Here is a 21889-nt window from a genome sequence, read left to right as displayed (position 1 = left end):
ATGACATGTCGATGCCATGTCAGCTATATACGGCCATGTCAACCATATACGGTGCTACGTCGGCGCACTTTTACGTCTGCGGATGACATTAGCACTGTATTTTGTGAATAATTAATAAAATTGTTGTATGCATCTCCCAGATGCAGAGGCTGGGGGTCATCCTCATTTAAAAAATAAATAAATAAATAGCACTGTATTTACACATTCATGCCAAAGTTGTATAACCAGTTTAGTGTATTTTTTCAAGTTCAGACACTAGACTGAATATTCGTGACAAGTTCAAGCATCAGCTTTATTTACACGTAAAAGTCTAAGCAAATAGCGGCTGATATCGACTAATTTCGGCACCAACTGCGCAATTTACGTGCGTCTGCAGACGTCTGCGCACACGCAATAAAACGTGAGATAGAGGGATCCGATCCCTGGGTCAACCGCCAAGTCTTCCCACCGCTATCCTCCCCTCCCCTCCTCGTCCGACCATCTGCGCACGCCTACGGCCTACCCAGCCAGCCCACCGTGCCCCGGCGACGAGGAGGACGAGCACGTGTGGGCCAGCCGACCTCACCGCCGCGAGCCGATCCCCCCAAAAATAATCCCCGGCGACCACCCCCGCCTCGACACGACCCCCCACCCCCTGACACACGGTCCCACCACACGAAAGGGATCCGACTTCCAAGTGGGGTCCGGCGAGGGAGGAAAAAAGAGTGAACCGCACCGCTCATCGCTCGCCCCCTTTTAAACGCCGAGCGAAGAGGACGGAGACACATTCAAGTCCAGTTCGTCGGTTGGTGGTGGTGGTGGCGTGCGTGCGTGGGCGACTCTGCCTCAAACCCTCATCAGGTCCCTCGATCGCCACGCTCGAGTAAGCGCGGATCGCTCTCTGTTTATCCTTCGATCTGTATTTCTTAGTTTCTCTCGGGCGTTCGCGTTCGATTCGATCGGAATCTGACCGTGACCGGGCGAGGAGTTCTTGATTCGGTCGCCGTGCCGATCCTTGGATCGGCCTCGCTCGATTCTGCCCCAAGTTGTAGCCAAGCGGGCTGCTCGGTTGGATTTAGGGGGGCATCTCTCCCTGCCCTAGTTTTCTTCGTCCATTCCTGGTTATTATCCACCGGATTCTACCGGATTAGGATTAGGATTTATGCCCCAATAGTAGTAGGAGTATGACCATCTGCGATTCACTTCCCCAAATTCGATTGTCCGCAAAAGGAGAAGAAAAGTCTACTCGGTTACTCCTTTTCTGGTGAAGCCTTTGTTTTGTTTTGTTATTATATTGTTGCTATTGCAGAATGGCTTTGCCAAGATAGTCTAAAGTTGCGATCAAAAGTTTTGGCGTGTTTACCTATTTGTATATAATACTACCACTTTTAGGATGGTTGGGCTGGGTTCATGTAATGCAAAATCGTTATCGTCGTCTTTTGTACACAAATAATTGTAGAACAGTGGGATTGAGATTGACCACGCTCTTAAAATCCAGGTTGATTGTAGAACTGGAGAAGGGTAAGGTGAGTATAAGCATCAGAGGTCTATAGCATGAGTAATACCAGCGGCGCACGGCGTGCCGCGAGGAGGCAATCGCAAGATGGATCTGCTGATAAAGTTGTTGTGGACTTGGATGCAAGCTCGCCGGTGGCGGGGAACCATCATGGGCTCTCGGTCTTCCCTGGTGCACGCACATCACCTATTGATGTGGAAGCTCTCGATGATGAAGTGCAGGCCCTATCGCCTTCACAAGTGCCTCCCCCGGTAAATTTCTTATCCTCGTCTTTTAATGAAACATCTTGTTGCTTCACTTTTCAAGAACTAATATTATGCCATTGGATCCGTGGTGATGCTTAAGAAAAACAGAGTCTGTGTATGCACCATTTACTAGTGTTTGGTGTACTTCTTGCTCAGAGTTTCCTTCTAGGAGTATATCCATAATCATGGATCAGTTTTATCGAACTACCTTGCGTTTTGCAGGGGGTGAACAGGAGAACTAGAGGGCAACCTGTGGCACCATTTTCTCTGGATGAAGATGCTGTCCTGGAAGGTAAGTTCGTTATTTACTACATATTGCACTTGATAGAAATGTTTGGCTTCTAACATAAAAGAATTTGGGTATGAGTTGTGTTGATATATTCTTCTAGAACTGTTGAAACCATGAACAACACGGTACATTGTTGGGATCTTATCCATAACATGAGGACATCTATTTTTCACATGTTGAAACAATCATGATATAAGCTGCTGAAAATTAGACTCATTGTTTGACGTTTTCTTCTTTGAATTTCCCATTGCAGAGAATTGGAGAATTATAAGGCAATGTGCGACACCATTTTATCTCGATGACGATGCTGCCATGGAAGGTTAGTTCATTACCTACTACATATATTGCACTTGATAGAAATGTTTGGCTTCCAACATGAAAGAATTTGGCAATAATTCTTCGTCATTTTAATACGATTTGTGTCGATAGATTCGTCTAGAACTGTCGAAATCACGAACAACACAGTACATTGTTGGGTTCTTACCCATAACATGAGGACATCTATTTTTCAAATGTGGAAGCAATCATAATATAAGCTGCTCAGAATTAGACTCATTGTTTGACGTATTCTTCTTTAAATTTCCCATTGCAGATAATCGGAGAACTAGAAGTCAATTTTTGACACCACTTTATCTGGATGAAGATGCTGCCCTGGAAGGTTAGTTCATCATATATTGCACTTGATAGAAATGTTTAGCTTCTAACATAAAAGAATATGGGAATAAATTCTGCATCAGTTTAATATGATTTGTGTTGATAGATTTGTCTAGAACTGTTGAAATCGTGAGCAGCACAGTAGATTGTTGGGTTCTTACCTGTAACATGAGGATATCTATTTTTCAAATGTGGAAGCAATCATAACATAAGCTGCTCAGAATTAGACTCATTGTTTGACGTTTTCTTCTTCGAATTTCACACTGCAGTTGTTTGTTGTAAGATAATGCACGTGTATCAACACTGAATCTGGAAAGCTTAAGTATAAGATGTAAACATGTTCATCATATGCTATCTGATCCCGAGTCAATTTAGATTCATTACAACTTTGTCATTCTGCTTTATGATTTACTCAATCAGTACTCTTTCATGAAGATAATGCAGCTATGCCTTCTCATAACATGTGGAACAAACGCCAAAGGGTTGCGCCTTTGATATGTCTCTCCCCAGAAAGGGAAGAAGGGTCCAGCCTGCAGGTAAAATTTGTAATTTTTGAAGGGAACAGTTTCACAGCTTTAAGACACTGTTTAGTTGCTACTTAGCTGCTATCTACTTTGTCCTCTATGTACATAGCAGCTGCTTGGTATATGCTTGTCTTTATCCTTCCTGTAGAGTTCTGAGATATCCTGCCCTTTGAGTGAACTATGAGTGTGAAGGTTCTTTGATTTAAGTAGACAATATTTTTCTTGTTCTGTTACAACTTACAAGCCATAGATAAATAATAAGACACTCATATGTGTAATTTTGTGATGATGCCATATAGGTCTCTTCAGATTGTTCTTGGTAGCAGCTAACCGTAAAGATTATAATTTTGCACCGACAAGTTGGCAACCGCTAAATTTCAAGGACCATCTTACCTTGTGTAGCATAGGTGGCATGCATTGATATGATTACGCAATACGCTAGAGGATATGTTGGAATAAGGTAGAAGTTCCCCTCCATTTTTCTCCATGTGTTTGAACCTTGTGCCCAGTTCTTGTTGGCCTTACTGCCTTACAGTTTTTGTTCAACTATAACTGTATGTTTTCCGTCTCGGCAGTCGAACAATGCGATGCAAGTTAGCCAAGAGCCTGCTAAGGTGGTGGTTCCAAAGGAACCGAATTTCACTTGCCCGGTGTGCCTTAACAAGCTGGTGGAGCCTTCGACAACAAAATGTGGCCATATCTTCTGCGCCGAGTGCATCAAGCAAGCCATCCAGTTTCAGAAAAAATGCCCTACTTGCCGCAAGGCCCTGAGGAAGAACAACTTCCACCGTATTTATCTTCCGAACTCAGATGGTTAAGGTGAGCCCTTCTGCCTTTTTTCACCTGGGTACACTCATCAAATACAGTGCCGTTGGACTAACATCTTCCTGTGAAATCTGTTTTCAGGTCAGCAGCGGATCAATCGCCAAAGAGTATCATCACATAGATTATGGTTGCTGAGGAACCTGTAGCAGGTGCTCAGATGAACAATTGATTTAAGTTGACTGGTGTACGTACCATTAGATGGTTGGTCTATGTAACTGAGTTTAAGCTTGAAGCTGAGATAAAACAGTGGATAGCATCTTCAGTATCTCTGTGTTCTTTTGATGTGCCCCGTGTGTTACGTTTCAGCCCTGATCAATGGTAGGCTTGTCGGCTACCACATCGCTGTAGGCGGCATGGCTGTAAGGGCAGCTCGCCCACTCGGGTCCGGTGTGAGGTCACAGGCTGTCCTGCTTACAGGAGTGCCGAGCTTTCTACCGCAGGGTAGAGATGCCAGATTGCATAGCAGAAATGGTACTAGGTTTCAGATAAATGGAGGAACTATAAGAACAAGTCAACAAACAGGGCTCAGGTTGAAACAATTCCACTTGGGTATTGTATGATACAGAAATCAGATGCTAAGTATTACAGATAACCCCCTACATTGGGATTGCCATCGCGAAAATAACTTGCGCCTAACAATTTGATGTCATCCAAGTCCCAAGGCATTCCCTGGATCTCTCGCCTTCAAAGATGTTCAGGGTTACGGGGTTACACGCTCCAGATGAGGCGGTGTAAGGTGGTTAAACGGTCAGGTGTCAGATCGGCCTTCAGGCCTTTGATGGCAACTTGTTCATCACAGGGATGATCTTGTCCTCCTGGAGGCCCCTTTGAGGATCAATCTTGTAGGTGTCGTAGAAGTCCAAGATTTCCATTGAGATATTCTTAACCTGAGTGTTGCAAACAAGTGTCGATCGGTTAATATGAGGACGTAATGAAATTGTCAACCGATGGGAAAAATATCAGAGGAACGCCTACAATGTTCATGTCAACACGGAGTTCTTCAAACCACGAGGTTGTGTCCTTATCTTTAAGAACGCTTGCAATGTATATGCAGGCCAATGCAATCATATAAGGAGGATATATGAGAATGAGATCCATCTTGTAAGTATCATTGACAAGGCCCCTGCAAGTAACAGTTTCTTATCAGCATAGATATAGGTCGTGTATGACTGAGCATACAATACACCCATATATCAGAAATAAAAAGTATTTCCCTGCTATTCCGCATAAAAGATATTTATCTCATCATACTACTATACTTAAGTGAGAAGGAAAACCCGGTAGAGGCATTTGTATTATCCCCATGGTCCTGCATTCCTACCAGGAATGCTCCATTACAATCATACGGAATGTAAATGTTCTTCATTTAAATGAAATACATGTGCAGACAAATTCTAAAAGGGGGCACTAAAAGGGCAGTCCGTTTGCTCCGACTAAAATTACTCATAATAAAATGTTTCAAAAAAGAGAAGGCCAATTTTAACAATCACTATCACTAGAGTATATCAAGGAACTTTTCCTGCATATAAGACAGAATTCAGCTTCCATCCACACACACAAAAAAAGCACACCTTGTGACTAAAATTAGAAAGGCCTATAAGTTCCGTTGCAGATTGGCAGCACACCGTCCTCAATATTATACCGCATTCTTATTCAACAAAACATGCTTACCAGGCAAATTGTGTCAGATCTGTTATGCCAGCATCCTGCAATAACCTGTAAAAAAGAACATCTTTCAGTGCCATTGCAGAAAAACGTCAAATTCAGTATTCAAGTCATTCTAATGGAAATGCCATTGCTATTGAGATAATAAGGGGAACAAAGCCATACTGTAGAAGAGGACGGTATGGATGGTAAACAACCAAATAATAGTCGAGTGCTTCCAGGAGCTTCATTTCCATTTCAAGGATATCTTTGATTTCAAATCGGTACTTGTCATCAGAACCTACAATTTAAGGGAAGGAGAATAAGTGGTCAGTAGGCTGTGCAGCTCTTCCAGCATTCCAGGTAAGCATGGGTCTATCTATATGATCAGGAGACTCACCACACATCTTCTTGATGTAAAATACAAGAAGCCTTGCTTGCACGGTGCTTTCCTCTACCTTTGATGCCAAATACAAACAAGCTGGTGCTACCAAACGAGGATCATACTCTGTCATGCTCTTTCTGTAAGTAGATTCGGACACAGTTCTGGATTATTATTTATAACCGGAAACACACGGTTCTGAATGATTAAGTTCCACTGAAAAGGAATTAAATGTTCAAGGAATTATGTAGAGACAGGCAATAAGTATGAACCTTCATGCCCAATATTTGGTGACAGAAAATATAGAGACATGAGCTTGATGCTTGAAGTATACTATTTGTAAATTAAATTTTAAAGATTTCTGGTTGAAGCCATCATACCAATTCTGATGGAAGCATGTTTATGAGAACCTCACATCTACAATCACACAAGTTCTGAATGAAGCTCACAAGTTCTCACGGATATTTTTGAGAAACACCTAAACACGTACAATCACAGTATACTGTTCTTACCTTTTCTTTTAAGGAAATACACTGTTCTTACTGCACTGTAAGTTGACCATCTTAGATAATAAGAATACACTTGCTAATTTCTTAGTAGCACAACATCTTACTTATACAGACTAAAGAAAAGTAATACCGTGTTTTCATTCTCTGGCTAGTAAGAAATAGTCAAATTCAGACAGCAACATTAGAAACCAGAGGGGCATTCTTTCTCTCTGATGTATTATTATCAAAACCTAAAAAAAATTGTATTATTATCAAATAGACAATCATACCTTGTGTACACACGCCTGAAGTACGTGATTGCAGTAGCTATGACTCTGAGATAACAATGATTTAAGATCGTCAGCATCGTGAGTTAATTCCAGATAGGTCTAGTGGAGAATGGACAACATATCATAAACTGGAAACGTGAGCGATTCAGTAGCACACATTAAAAAAACTGGAGTAATAGATATTCACTAGCACCCATTAACAAAAATTGCAGCACCCTACATATAAAGAAGATGGGAATGCTGCTGGCATTTTTTTTCCTCTTAAAAGCAGTTAGCTTTCGGTGTCACTATTTCAGTCTTGAAGTTTAACCAAACTCCACAGAGATGTTAGAACTAAGAACTTCATGAGGAAAAGAATAAATAACACCAAGCAATTTAATGTGTTTCAGGTAGTACACCAGCAATATATACGCCAATATGTTAATTTTTTTAGATACAAAGGTAGCCACTTCAAGAATGTAACTGTACATACTACTGTAGAAGAAAATCATGCTAGCTATGGTCTAAAGCAAAAAACGGGTAAGTTTGTATGATCATTGAAGTCTACAGATATCATACACAACTACTCCCTCCGTTCCAAATTACTCGTCATGGTTTTAGTTCAAATTTGAACTAAAACCACGACGAGTAATTTGGAATGGAGGGAGTATAAACAAAGGTACAGTTAAGGAAATGGAAAAACAATGTCTCTAACCTTTGTCTAACTTTGACCTGCTGGGCCAACCGCCATATATCTGAAATAATCAGATGCACCCTGTGAGGAAAAAACAAATGCAGAATGCCCATAAATTATTGTAAGATATTGTAATGTGCCCATCCCGATTCCAGCAGGCAGCAAAGTGGTTGATTAGTTCCTTAGTTGCTTTATGTAAGATTCGCATAGATGAGATAATGCTGTTACATATTCCTATTATTTCTATCACATTATGTTGTTAGGGGCAAGCCTAGATCATCTATATATGTGGGTTGCAAAGAAAGAATGAGTTCATCCCCATTTTCATCATCTTCTCTCACCAAAGCAAGCCATGACTCCCTGCCATCATCACGACGGTATTTACCCCGTGACTGCTACAATTGGAATGGAGTGAATTAAGCGCCTGTGGTGAAATTTAATACCTATGCTAAATCGCTACTTCTTTTTACATTTGCACACATATGCTAGATTAATACTTATAATTTATAGCCAGGATTGTGCTAGTTAATGAAAATTAAGAAATGCACAACTTGCGTCAGCGGAAATTGCTCAAGCGGAATAAGAAGGCTGTAAGATATTCTCCATTCGGTAAAAACAAACCGTGAGATATCTGTTTTAGCAGGAATGATAGGAAAACATTCACCATGTGTGCCATGGCGAATTTTATGCTACAAAGGCACATGTCACGGTGCGCCCATGGGTATGGTTGTGTACCATACAGCGGCCATCCCAAACATCGGAGTCTCCAAACTTCAAAACAAACCACTGATTGCCAGTTGCCACAATGAACGCTATAAAATCCACATCTATGACCGGCGGGCTTATCGCCAATTCTATAATTCGTCATAGGGGCACCCAATCCTCCTATGCTTCGCGACACAGCACCCCATCCCAACCGTAATTACACCAAAATGTGCACATTTTAAGGCTTGGTATAAACTAAACAGACCACTGCTAATCTGGACGGCCGAGATACTAGAGAGAGCAAAAGAAAACAGGATGGGGATGACGGCGGAGGAGGAGCTCACGGAAGGACATGTGGATCTTGACGAGGCGGAACTCCACGGGCGTGACGCCCCGCTCCCGGTCCGCGGCCGGCACCACATCCACCTCCTCCGGGTCGAGCAGCTGCTTGCTGCTCGCACGGAGCCATCGCGCACCGAATTAGCAGCTCAAAATTCACGGAGCAACTTGGTGCGATACACCGGTCGAGAGAGGGTGCGGGTGCCGGCATTTACCTGTGCGACGACGTCCAGAAGTTGGCCGCCATTCTAGATCGGCGTTTCCCGGACAGGAGTCCCGCCGGCGGAATCGGTGTAGTTCCTCTGGGAGCTCGGGGCTTCGGAGAGGAGGAGGTAGGGGCACCGGGCCTGTTCCGCGAGTCGCACCGGTATGGCCCAAGCTTGGAAGCCCAACTGCAAGGTCCAAGATCTCCAACATGGACGCACAAACCTCCTCGGGAGCGCGGAAAAAAAAACCACCTGCACGCAATACCCAAAGGTTGTCTCAGAAAAAAAAAACCCGCAATACCCAAAGGGCTAAGGGCATCTCGAACAATGACCCATAAATTTTCTCTCGCATCCGGCCACGGATAGGAGGAGATCAGTCCACGAATGCAGGAGCCGGCCATCCAACGCTACACCATACATTTCAAACACCTTTTAAATAAATCGGATGAATTACATGCAAACCGGATGATTTTCATACAAACCAGACGAAAACATTTACATTTCGGGCATATTTTAACTAAACTATACCGCGCTATGGTAAAACTAGTCTACGGCCGGCCGCGGCGGATCGTCACTCCCACAATAGTCTTCCTCATGTCCGGCTGCCCGCTCATCGGACTGTCGGATGCACTGGAGGGATTATGCTTCAGCGAGAGGGGAAGAATAGCCTCCCTCGGCTTCCATGAAGCACGAATCAGAGTTGGTTTTTGGGCGGGGGAAGACGGTCGTCGTGGTCTACGCCCCCGCTCACCGGGAAAGACACCGGCTATGTAATCGGCGACGCGGTGGCCTTCGTGGGACCCAAGTGGCAGTGACCTCCCATGATCTAATTTTCTCAGCTATCCGCGGTGGCCGCGGACGTGCCGACCTCCGTCGGCATGAATTTTTCCCACCCGCCCGACGCGTTGCCTACATCGATCGGACAGATTTGCTGGGAGACGATGTTGTCCAGCCTGGACGAGCGATGAGGGGGTGGTGATGGCGATGGTGGTGGCGCCGGATCCGAAGGCTGGCTCGCCAGGCAACCCAGGCAGCTGCAACGCCGAAAAACTCCCTCTGCTCGCCAGGTGTTGTGCAAGGAGGGGATGGAGAGAGCATAGGTGAGGTGTGCTTCTTGTCCGACGCCTAGACACATTTATATAGCGGGCGGATGCGAGGAGCCAGTGGTGAGGTGTTTCATGCTTGCCGGCACAGGAACAAACGTGTGGCGCTCGGGGCGCCGGAGTAGGTTCCCCGAGTTTAATAGAGGTAGGTGGGCAGGTGGGTCCCATTTCAATGCGAAGATCAGGCGCGCGCAGCAGGCGATTAACGGGCGGCGCTCTTGGCCGACGAGCCACATTCATGCCGGCTCCAGTGAGTGGTCGTGTCCGCTCTGGGCTGGCATGAATGCGAGTAGCTGGCTTCAGGCGGGACGCGAGCGGGCACAAGAAAGGTGTTTTATTGGGCCAGGTTAGTTAGATGCGGACTTGGCAGCGGTCCGACGCCCGCACACACCCCCTAGTTTGTCTCTGGTTTGCGGGAAAAAATAGCGTCGGAACAACCGAACGGACTGATGCAGGACCGCGTTGATGTCAAAACACGTCTGAACGGAAAGTTGTCATTATTTTTCTCCTCCTTCTAATGATATTGAAGTCTCCCCCCACAAGGATAGGCAACCTTTCATCCCCACAGATCCTCACCATGTCTGCAAGGAAGTCAGGTTAAATTCTGGTTGAGCCGCACCATATACAACCACCAAAGCCCATCTGAATCCGTCAACTTTCGACCTCACACGAAATTTAACGGCAAAATCCCCATGGACCACATTTATTACTTATAGCGATTCACACCTAACCCCAAGATGCATCCCTCCGGATCGACCTCTTGGGGGCAAGCAATGCCAATCGAAATCAACCCCTCATGAAATGGTATTGAGGAATTGTGACGTGAAGTTATCTCTGCCTATCTCAAGTAGGGCAATAAAAATCGAGTTGCTATTCTACCGACGTTTTCGCAAGGAATCTCCTTTTAGCCAAGTCTGCTAGACCTCTGCTATTCCAAAAGATCCCTTTCATTTTTCATCATAATTTCTTTTTTTCTTTTTTTGACTCTCGCACTCCTACGAACTACCGATGTGGGGTAAACCTTCCTCTTCCAGGATCGTTGTCGGGTGGTAGGTGCGACATATGCCAACGGGTGGCTTATCATTGTGGGGGCCAGTAAGACATCGCCGGTGCCTGGAAACGGGATAAGGCGAATACATGCACGCCAACGGATCTTACCCAGGTTCGGGGCTCTCCGTGGAGATAACACCCCTAGTCCTGCTCTGCGGGGTCTCCACATGATCACTAGATCAACACAAGTAGCTACAAGTGCTCCTTGAGCTGTTTGGCTAGAAGAAGAAGAAGAAGGGCAAGGCTAGCTCTCCTTTTCTCTCTATGTGGTGTGTAAAACTCTATGAGATCAACCCTTTGTATGGGTGTCTCGGGGGATTTATATAGGCCTACCCCTAGGGGTACAATGGTAATCCGGCTAGGCGCGGGTCCCAGCCGTCAGTGTCTGTGCTCGCCGGCTTCTCCGCCGGCCATTGGGGCCCGCCGACTGGTGGGTCCCGCCGGCTGTCGGCCTCTTGGCCGACAGGCCGGCCCCACCGCCTGGGGACCTTGTCGGCGGCTGGTTACTGTTGCCTCGCCCCTGATGACGAGGGCTTTGTCGGGGTGAGCGTGGCTACAGTGCCGCCGCATTGCGGGCTCTCACTGTAGCCTCACCTTGTCTTGTCTCCTTAATGATGCACATGTTTCGAGGAAGGGAGGTAGCCGGCTATTGGGAGTCGGCTACGCCCCAGGCCGACTAGGGGAGGCCGGGCCGCCTTCGAGCGTCTGTCTGGCTAAAGGGGTCCGCCGCCCGCGGGCCGTACTGGCGCCTGTCGAGGTCGACATGGCTACAGTGCCGCGCCGGACGGGGGATGGCTGACCCGTACGGCGCCCTGTGGCCATGCATGTTCCGGGATTCGGGGGTAGTAGGCTGTACTGCGGCCACGCCCCGTCTTATCGCCGTTATGTGGGTGCAGCCCTGGTGGGTGCAGTCTTGGCCAGCTTCTGGGAGTCGGTCTTCTTCATGGCCGGCTTCTGGGAGTCAGTCCTCTTGGGGCCGGCTTCCTGGATTCAGCCATCTCGTAGCTTTCTTCGGGAAGGTTTTTGAGGCCGGGTCGCCTTCTGGTAGTCGGCCTTGGGGATAGCCGGCCAGAGGAAGGCGGCCCCATGCTCTGGATGCTTGAAGGCTCGATTGGCCTGATAATTTTTCGAAGAGCCAGGGGGAGTCAGTTAGGCTACCCGTGGCCATTTACTCCGACAGTAGTCCCCGAAGCTGGTTGGGCTTCGAGGCTGAGAGGAGGTCGAGAAGCTCGGTCAGCTTCTTATCTTGACGAGCCAGCTGCTAGGAGCCGGCTTCGGTTGGGTGCGCCGTCTTGGCGGAACTTCTGAAGTCTGAAGGCGGGAGTCGGTTGGTGCGCGCGCCGGGCCGCGGGCCGGCCGCTCGCCGCCCGCGAACCACGTGGCATCCTCCGGCTGAAGAAAGCCTGCCAACCCACGCGCGCGACAGGACGTCGCCGCAGGCCGGGGTGCCACCACTCCTACGCCTAGGCCCAGGCGCGGATTCTCTGTGGCCCAAAGCGGGCCGCACGCCTTTCGGCGGCAGTTTTTGCACGTCGTTAGGGCGCAATAATCGCGGGACGTGGGGGAGTGGGCGCAGTTAATCCCACGTTCCCCCCCACGCCTCGCCTCCTCGGCTTCACCGCACGAGGCTATAAGTAGGGGGAGGAGGGGAAGCGGTAGACGCTCGCACGCTCGTCCTCTCTCCGCCATCTTCTTCCTCCTCCTTTCCGTCGCAGCAGCATCTTGCCGCCGCGCCGTCCCACCAATCTTCGCACCACCCCGCAGCTTCGCCGCCACGGGGTCGTGCTTTCTCCGCCGCCGCACCCTTTCTCGCCAGCTTCTCGCCATCATGCAGTGCGACGGGGACTGGGACGGCTCCAACGTCCATACGGACCACATCGACTTCCTCCGCAAGACGCGGCGGTTGCCCGGCAAGGACCAGGTGCGGGTCCGTCTCGCGCCGGAGAAGGAGATCACGCCGGCGCTGGAGGAAGGCGAGCGGGTAATATTTTGCTCGCACTTCCTGCGCGGCCTCGGTCTGCCCGCGAGCGCCTTCTTCCGCTTCTTCCTCGAGTTTTATCAGCTCCAGTCGCACCACCTCACTCCAAACACGGTGGTGCTGCTGTCCGCCTTCGTCACTCTGTGCGAGGGCTTTCTTGGCGTTCTTCCCACCCTCGAGCTCTGGGAGGAATTCTTCCAAACCAAGCTCGGCACCCGCATGCAGGGCGTGCCGGCTCAGAGCGGCGCCTTCGTCGCGATGCGGAGGCCGGCAGCCGACAACCCCTTCCCCGTCATCACGCTGATCCAGTCGGTGAAGCGCTGGCAGAATTCGTACTTCTACGTGAAGAACATCGCCCCGCAAGGCGACTACGTCAACTTGCCGGCTTACATAGCCGGCCCGCCGGCTGGGAGGCGGCCCCAGTGGTCCTATCGGGCCGTGACGCTGTCGCCGGCTGGAGCCGCCGCCGTCGCCCGACTCCGGGTAATGATCCAGTCGGAGGGCCTGACTGGGTCCGACCTGCTGGCCGCCTTCGTCGTGCGCCGGGTGCTCCCGCTTCAAGGCCACCCTCATCTGATCTGTCAGATGAGCGGCCAACTCGATCCGAGTCGGATGTGCACCAAAGAGATGCTTCATGACGAGGTGGCTCATATGGTGAATTATCTCGCGGACTGCAAGCTCTCCGCAGAGTCGTGGTTTGGCAAGGAGCCGTACTCCCGTGCTCATCCCCCACCTATGGTATGCTTTCTTTATCCTTTCTTCTTTTAGTTTTGTCACCAAGTTTTTCTTGGCCGACTCTGACCAGTCGGCACGTCTTGGCAGAGCCCTCTCCTTCGACTCGCGGCCGGGATAGCGGGGGCGGATTGCCGATTTCTCCCCGACCGGGCGGAGCATGACTTGGAGGACCCCGACTTGGGGGCGGCCGCCATGGATGACAACACCGAGGCGGGAGGCGGCAAAGCAGGCGGCGACGCGGGCGGCTCCGGGCTTGGAGCCAGCTTCGACGACTGGCCGGATGACGACAAGGCGGAAATCGTCCCACGCCGCCAGCCGGCGTCCGACCATGGCGCGGGTTCCTCTGCCGCGCCACCTGCTCGGGGCGGCGCGCAGAAGCGCCGGGCCGCGTCGGGCTTGTTCGGTAGTCGGCCGAAGAAGCCCAAGGGCGGGGCGGCGGTGACCAGACGGGATGAGGCGGCCGCGAAGGCGGCCCACTTCCGCAAGGTGGTGAAGCAGCCGCAAACGGTTTCGGCGTAAGTGTAGATTCTCTTGCATACTCTTTCTTCTTTTCTTGTCGATTTCTGAATCCTTGTCTTGTCTCAAAAATCAGGGCTCCGCTTTCTCTTGAGCGGGTTGCTGCCGCCTCCGTGGTTGGATCGCCGGGAGGATCTGGGAGCACCCGCCGTGTGGACCCCCGCGCCGAGCTTCAAGCGGCGATGAAGCGAAATGCGCGGGAGGCGCGGGAGGAGCGGGAGGCGGAAGAGCTGAGGGCGGCTGCCGCCAAGGCGGCGCAGGAGGAGGCGGAGGAGTCGACGAAGGCACGTGCCGACGCGGCGGCCAAGGCCCAGGCGGAGGCCGCAGCCGCAGCGACAGCGGAGGGGGCCTTGCTTGTCACCCCCTGCGTGTCGCGGCGCCCGAGATCCCGGAGCCCCTGCCGGAGGAAGCCGACGGCGACCTGCCGGGGTTGGAGAGGAGGACGACGTCGTCGTCCAGGAGAGGGAGGCGGCACCTCCCTCGCCGACTGGGGTGGCCCAAGGCAGCCGGCCTAACGCGCCGCCTGCGCAATCAGCTGGGGGCGAGCCGGCTATGAGGACGGACCTGGTGGTCTGTAACGCCCACGATGCGGCTATATCTCCCACGTGTCGAGGCACGACTTAGAGGCATAACCGCATTGTGGTTTTGTCGCAAGAAGGGTCATCTTCACACAATCCCATGTAATGAACAAGAATGAGATAAAGAGTTGGCTTACAATCGCCACTTCACACAATACATAAATAAATCATACATCATTCAGAGTACAATCAAGGTCCGAGTACGGAACCGAAATAAAAGAAGACAACCCCAAATGCTAGATCCCTGATCGTCCCAACTGGGCTCCACTACTGATCATCAGGAAACGAAACATAGTAACGACCAAGTTCCTCGTCGAACTCCCACTTGAGCTCAGTTGCGTCACCTGCACTGGTATCATCGGTACCTGCAACTGTTTTGGAAGTAACTGTGAGTCACGAGGACTCAGCAATCTCACACCCGCGAGATCAAGACTATTTAAGCTTAAGGGTAGGAAAGGGGTAGTGAGGTGGAGCTGCAGCAAGCACTAAGCATATATGGTGGCTAACATACGCAAATAAGAGCGAGAAGAGGAGCAACGGAACGGTCGTCAACTAGCAATGATCAAGAAGTGATCCTGAACTCCTACTTACGTCAAACATAACCCGAAAGCCGTGTTCACTCCCCGGACTCCGCCGAAAAGAGACCATCACGGCTACACACGCGATTGATGCGTTTTAATTAAGTCGAGTGTCAAGTTCTCTACAACCGGACATTAACAAATTCCCATCTGCCACATAACCGCGAGCACGGCTCTCGAAAGTTTATACCCTGCAGGGGTGTCCCAACTTAGCCCATTATAAGCTCTCACGGTCAACGAAGGATATTCCTTCTCCCAGGAAGACCCGATCAGTCTCGGAATCCCGGTTTACAAGACATTTCGACAATGGTAAAACAAGACCAGCAAGACCACCCGCTGTGCCGACAAATCCCGATAGGAGCTGCACATATCTCGTTCTCAGGGCACACCGGATGAGCAAGACGTCGGGTTGGCATAGACCCTGGTTGCCCAGGGGGCGCCGGACATCGCTCGGTTTGGACCAGCACTCGAAGGAGCACTGGCCCGGGGGGTAAATAAAGATGACCCTTGAGTCTGCAGAACCCAAGGGAAAAAGGCTTAGGTAGGCAAATGGTAAAACCAAGGTTGAGCCTTGCTGGAGGAGTTTTATTCAAAGCGAACTATCAAGGGGGTCCCATAAATCACCCAACCGCGTAAGAAACGCAAAAATCAAGGAATATAACACCAGTATGATGGAAACTAGGGCGTCAAGAGTGGAACAAAACACCAGGCATAAGGCCGAGCCTTCCACCCTTTACCAAGTATATAGATGCATTAATTAAGATAAGAGATATTGTGATATCCCAACATATTCATGCTCCAACAAGGAACAAACTTCAACTTCACCTGCAACTAGCAACGCTATAAGAGGGGCTGAGCAAAAGCGGTAACATAGCCAAACAACGGTTTGCTGGGAAAGGTGGGTTAGAGGCTTGACATGGCAATATGGGAGGCATGATATAGCAAGTGGTAGGTAGCGCGGCATAGCAATAGAGCGAACAACTAGCAAGCAAAGATAGAAGTGATTTCGAGGGTATGGTCATCTTGCCTGAAATCCCGCTAGGAAGAAGAACGAGTCCATGAAGAAGACAAACGGACGTAGTCGAACGAATCCTCACAACTCCGGAACGAAACCGAAGCTAACGAGAGAAGCAACCCGGAAAGAAACAAACAACATAGTAAACAATCATCACATAAACATGGCATGATGCACAATCAAGTATGATGCATATCCGATTTAATGAGCATGGCATGGCAAAATGCAACAAACAATACTACAAATTAAGTGGAGCTCAATATGCAACGAGTTGCATATTGACGAAACACCACATTCAAGTTATTTAGTATCGCTCTTGTTTATGTACCCAACAATATTAAATGTTGTTAAACATGGCAAGAGGGTGAAGCATAAATAAACTAACTATTTAAGCAAGTTAAATGAGGCCGGAAATAACAAACAACAATTCCGGAAAATCCCCACATGCATATTTTAGATTTGGTACTGATCTGCCTAAAACCATATTTTATTGTTGTTAAACAGGAAAATAAAGTGCACCATGTTAATCTATGCATTTTTCTACCCCATTTACATATAAAGTTTATTTAAATTCGAGCTACGGTTATTTAGTTATGAAATAAATCATTTTAACATGGCATTTAGCAAATTTAATCAAACAGCAATCTAAACATTTTAAACATGGATGAGAGTGGCATATTATGAAACTAGGTGAAATTCCAAGCACTTTACATGTTTAAAACATTTTAATCCGATGCACGGTTAATGAGTTATTATATGCATGAAGACTAGGTACTTTTGTGCAAAATCTGTAATTCCTGGATAAATACTAAATTCGCAGAGGCAAGAAAAAAAAACACATGCGGGCCGAATATGCAGGCTGGGCCAAAAGTGCACAGGAGAGGGCTGGAGGGCTTCTCACCCATGGGCTCGGCCCAGTCGGTGGTGAGGTGAGGCCGGAAGGGGGCGCTGGGCCTGGGGTGGCTGTGACCCAGCCGGATCGGTCAACGGGCGAGGGGTCGGGCGAGCTGCTCTGCTCGATCTGAACGCACAGGAGGGAGCGCGCGCAGGGGAAGCAGGGCTCGACTGCGCTCGGTGCAGTTTGTGAAGACGACAGCGGCGCGGGACTTGGCGACCGGGATGGCGCGGATGCAGCCGGATCCGAGCGGACCTGGGCGTCGGGAGCCCATCTCCGGCGATGGTGGCGGCAGTTGGTGCTCCTAGTCAGAGAGAAAACGAGAGGGATGAGAGACAGAGGGGAGGCAAGCAGGAGAAGGACGGGAGGAGGAGACACGGCGACCTGCGGGGCTCCGGCGTCGCGCTCGCCGGCACGGCGGAGGAGGCCAGGACGGCGAGGTCGTCGGGACCCTGGACGGCGTCGGCTTGAGGAGCTCGGATGGCGGCGTCCATAGCGGCGAACAGAGGAGGCTTGCACGAGCGGGGCAACGATGGAGCGCGAGGAAGCAGGGGCTCGCGAGGGGTGCTTGGGGTTGCGGAGGAGGAGAGGCGACGCAGTGCGCGAGATGAAGACGAGCAGGGGCGATGTAGCCCTGCGGCAGGGGAAGCAGAAGGAGGCACCATGGACGAGCTCCTGCTCGTTCCGGCGGACAGCAGGCAAGGAACTCGGGCGTCTCGACGCAGAGGAGGAGGAGGGATCCATGGGAGAAGAGACCGGGGTAGAGGAGGCCATCGGGGCGGGTGCAGAGGCGAGGCGCTTGGAGCTGCAGCAGCTCGAGGCTCCGGTGGCGCGTGCTGACCGAGTGGAGGCAAGGCAGCGGCTTGGGGAGGCCTCAGATCCGAGGAGGCTGGCGCTCGGTGGTTGGCTGGGCGAGGGGATCCAAGGAGATTGGGCGAGGGGATCCCGAGGTGGGAGATGAGTGCGGCGGCGGCGGCAGGGACAAATCCCCTAGAATTTAGGGTTGGTCTATTTAAATAGGTAGGGGATTAGGGTAGGGATTAACTCGGTCCGTCCGATCGTAATCGGGCGGTCGAGAAAAAAATAGATAGGGAGTCCAAATAAGAAAACGGAGATGTTTTACAGATGTTAGGGGATGATCCGGACCCAACGGTCATGACTGCCCGGGTCGAGTTCGGAGAAGATTCGGACAAGCAAGCGAGGGGTTTGAGCACTGAGCAAAGAGATTAAGCGGCCAGACAAGAGGGACTCAAAAAACCCGGTTGGCCTCGGAACGGACAACAGAGAGACGCGGCAACTACGAACGAACTAAGAGTTTTAAGAAAACATGCGGATGCAATGCGGATGATGCAATGATGAATGCAACAAATAAAAATAAAACACACGGCGACAACAAGGCAGCTGGAAGACTTCTGGAGCGTCGGTCTTGGGGCATTACATGGTCCAGTCACCATCGCGCCAGCGCGCGGGGAAGGCAACTTCGGCTCCGGACCCGCAGAAGGCCGCGGGCTCCAGCTCGTCGGCCCAGGACGTGGAGACGGCCAGCGCCAGCTCGGGGTGGACGCCGGGTGGTGGGACGGCCGTGGTGAATGTGGCGGCGCAAGAAGTCCGGAACCGGCTTCAGTCCTAGGCTGTAGTGCTGAGGCAGTATAATGACGAGTTCCTCGCGACATGGGCGGCCATTCGGGTAAGTCTTCCCGTTTTTTGCTTCTTGATCTTGGTTTCTTCTGTGGGGGCGCGTCAGGGCACCCACTGGGTGTAGTCCCCGAGTTCCGAGTCGGCTGCTGAGCAGGCGGCTTGGAACTTCTTAGTAGGCTTTGTTTGCTATCTTGTTCTCATTCGCTTCTCTGTCCGACTTGCAGGACTACCACAACCTCCGTGCGGCTGCCTTCAACTCCCAGGCTCGGGAGCTGACCCAGAAGACTGCTGATCTAGCTGAGAGCCGGGGTAAGTGCTTCATCTTTTATCTCACGTGGGGGCGCGTCAGCGCACCCACTGGGTGTAGTCCCCGAGATTCGGGCCGACTGCTGAGCAGTCGGGTCGGATCTTTCTTGACGACTTCTTTCTTATTGCTCTTTTCTTCTCTGCCATATCTGCAGCGGCCAACGCCAAACTGAGGGAGCAGCTGGGTGGGACCCAGGCCGCCCTTCGCGCTAAGGAAGCCGAGTTCGACGCCTTGGCTCAGGAGCATGACCGCCTGGTCAAGAAGCTGGCCGACCAGGAGGAGAGCCACAAGGCGGCCCTGAAGGCGGTGCAGGATAGCGAAGCCGCCCTCCAAGCCAAATATGAGACCGAGGCGGCGAGCTGGGCCGAGGCGAGGCAGTCGTTGATCAACGGCTACGGCCAGATCAAAGACTTGGTTGACGGTAGGCCGCCCTCTTCTTCGTTCCTTGCTTGCCGCTTGCCGTTTGGTTCACTCTCTAACTTGGTATTTTTCTCTTCTTTCTCTTTCTTTCTTGTGCAGAGTACTTCCCTGGCTACTCTACTGCCGCCAACCAGGTCATCGAGGCCCACCGCGAGGCGCAAAGGCAGGCTGGCGCTGAGATCGCGCCGAACGCTCGCCGGTCGCTTGAGGAACAGCTCCAGGCGATACAAGCCCGCCTCCAGCCGGCTCACCGCATGCTCCGCCGGCTTCAGCGTGTTGGGGCGCAGGTGCTGGCCGCTCTCTGGCCCGGCGAGGTGATTCCCCGCACCCCCAGTCGGACTGCCAACTGGCTGGAGGTAGCGGCCGGCCGCTTCGAGGCCTGGAAGGCTTCTGCAGCTCGGTCAGGCGCCAGGCGGGCGCTGGAGTTCGTCAAAGCCTGGTATCCTGAGCTGAGCTTGGACCAGCTGGCCACCTGGCGGCAGGAGGCCGACACGGAGCTGGAGCCGGCGTGGCCGGCTATCATCCAGTGTGCCTTGGCGATCGCTGACTACACCGACACCAGCGCCTTTGCTCCTGAGGTGGATGATAACGACGTTGCCCAGCCGGAGGAGTGGTTCAGGCTGAACCCAGCAGATGGCGAGGACTCGACGGAGGAGATCGACTCCAGCGACGAGGGCGAGGAGGAGGAGGAGGAGGGTGAAGACGCCGTGCCAGATGGTGGAGCAGCCGGCCAGCCTCAGCTTGACCGTGCCTCCAGCAAGAAGGCGCGTGCGAGCGCACCGCCTGCAGTCGGTGATGATCAAGCCGAGACTCGCCAGCCCGCCACTCCTCCAGCCGGCGCAGCCGTCTCCACCGACCAGCCCGGCTCCCTGCTGCGCCCTTAGTCTAATCTGCCGCCTTTACTTTCCTGTTTTATTACTCTTTGAACAATATTTCGTTAAGCTTGCGTAGTTCCACCCACTGGGGGTGTATTCAAACTATATTGACTGCCGGCCTGTTGAAGGCCTTATGTGTAAATATAATCATGCATGTGTTTGGCTTTCCATTGTTCTTTGCTTTTCATCCTTTGGCTGATTCCTTTGCCGCCCTCCCTTGGTTGCCGCCTTCCTAGCCAGACAGCTGCTCTGCAGTCTGTGGCTGGAGAAGTGCTTGGCCAGTTGGGAGGGCAAGTACTCTAGCTTTCTTGGATTGTAGCGAAGTGACTGGGAAACCGGCTAGCCGGCTGTTCTGACAGCCGGTAGGCGTGGTGGGAGGCCGGCTTGTGTTATATAAGTTCGTTAGTCCTTAGCCGTTTTTCGTGTGGGCATCCTTTCCTGCCTTTGGCTCTTGCCAGTCGGACAGTCGGTTCTTCGAGCTGTGACTTACGACAAGAGAGGGCTCGGGTGCTGGCACACTACTTGTCTGACTTCAGGTAGAACTTTTAATATAACTCAAGGCGGCCAGTCCCCGGGCCGACTAGTCGAACCCGGTGCCAGATAGAGAATCAAATGCAATAGTACATTCATGGGTATGACACTCGTCATTCATAGATAAAGGAGGGCAGTCCCCGAGTGCGCCTCGGGGGGCCCGTTGTCTTGTACTTAATACAAAAAGGTAGCATGATGCATACTGCTTTTAACTGTAAAATCTTCTCAGGAGATTGGCGTTCCATGGTCATTCTGACTCCTTATCGGAATCATCCCTCTTGCGTGCTCTCGGCTTCTGTGCGTCGATCAGGTAGTAGGAGTCGTTGCCTAGGGCCTTGCTGATGACGAAAGGGCCTTCCCAAGGGGCCGAGAGCTTGTGTTGGCCGGCTGTTCGCTGGATCAGCCGGAGCACAAGATCGTCTTCTTGGAAGGATCTTGGCTTGACCTTCCGGTTGTGGTAACGGCGCAAACCCTACTGGTAGATGGCGGACCGGCTGAGTGCTAACAGCCGGCCTTCTTCCAGCAGGTCGACGCCGTCTTCTCGAGCTTCCTTGGCCTCCGCCTCCGTGTACATGGTGACCCGAGGCGAGTCGAACTCGATGTCAGTTGGGATGACAGCCTCGGCACCATATACAAGGAAGAAAGGAGTGAAGCCGGTTGACTTGTTCGGGGTAGTACATAGACTCCAGAGGACAGCCGGAAGCTCATCGAGCCAGCAGCCGGCCGAACGCTCCAGTGGTACGACCAGTCGGGGCTTGATGCCGGAGAGGATGAGGCCGTTTGCTCGCTCGACCTGGCCGTTTGACTGCGGGTGGGCAACGGACGCTAAGTCCAGTCGGATGCCCTATGTCGCGCAGAAATGTGCCAGTGCTCCCTTGGCAAAATTCGTGCCATTGTCGGTGATGATGCTG

The 21889-nt window shown here is 51.2% G+C and overlaps 2 protein-coding genes across 3 annotated transcripts; one reads left to right on the top strand and one right to left on the bottom strand.

The window, feature by feature from the left end:
• The first annotated feature begins 630 nt into the window (after positions 1-630).
• LOC109734967 (uncharacterized) lies at positions 631-4314 on the top strand. Of its 2 annotated transcripts, none has more exons than XM_020294157.3 (8): positions 631-862; positions 1478-1746; positions 1963-2032; positions 2283-2348; positions 2622-2687; positions 3128-3219; positions 3783-4026; positions 4114-4314. In XM_020294157.3, the coding sequence occupies exons 2-7, from the start codon at positions 1534-1536 to the stop codon at positions 4023-4025; spliced, it is 750 nt and encodes a 249-aa protein (XP_020149746.1). In that variant the 5' UTR covers positions 631-862; positions 1478-1533; the 3' UTR covers position 4026; positions 4114-4314. The 2 variants fall into 2 exon arrangements, with proteins under 2 accessions (XP_020149746.1, XP_020149744.1); XM_020294155.3 differs by having other exon boundaries at positions 3119-3219.
• Positions 4315-4541: 227 nt separating this feature from the next.
• On the bottom strand, positions 4542-8925 carry LOC109734966 (cyclin-C1-1). Its single transcript, XM_020294154.4, has 9 exons — positions 8769-8925; positions 8559-8665; positions 7531-7570; positions 6837-6881; positions 6077-6198; positions 5863-5977; positions 5704-5748; positions 5008-5155; positions 4542-4919 (listed from the first exon to the last, which is right to left on the bottom strand). The coding sequence occupies exons 1-9, from the start codon at positions 8798-8800 to the stop codon at positions 4800-4802; spliced, it is 774 nt and encodes a 257-aa protein (XP_020149743.1). The 5' UTR covers positions 8801-8925; the 3' UTR covers positions 4542-4799.
• Between the last annotated feature and the right edge of the window lie 12964 nt (positions 8926-21889).

The sequence above is a fragment of the Aegilops tauschii genome, chromosome 6, assembly GCF_002575655.3.
Source record: "Aegilops tauschii subsp. strangulata cultivar AL8/78 chromosome 6, Aet v6.0, whole genome shotgun sequence".
Lineage (NCBI taxonomy): Eukaryota > Viridiplantae > Streptophyta > Magnoliopsida > Poales > Poaceae > Aegilops > Aegilops tauschii.
The sequence above is the reverse complement of the archived record's forward strand: the minus strand, read 5'-3'. Positions and strand labels throughout refer to the sequence as shown.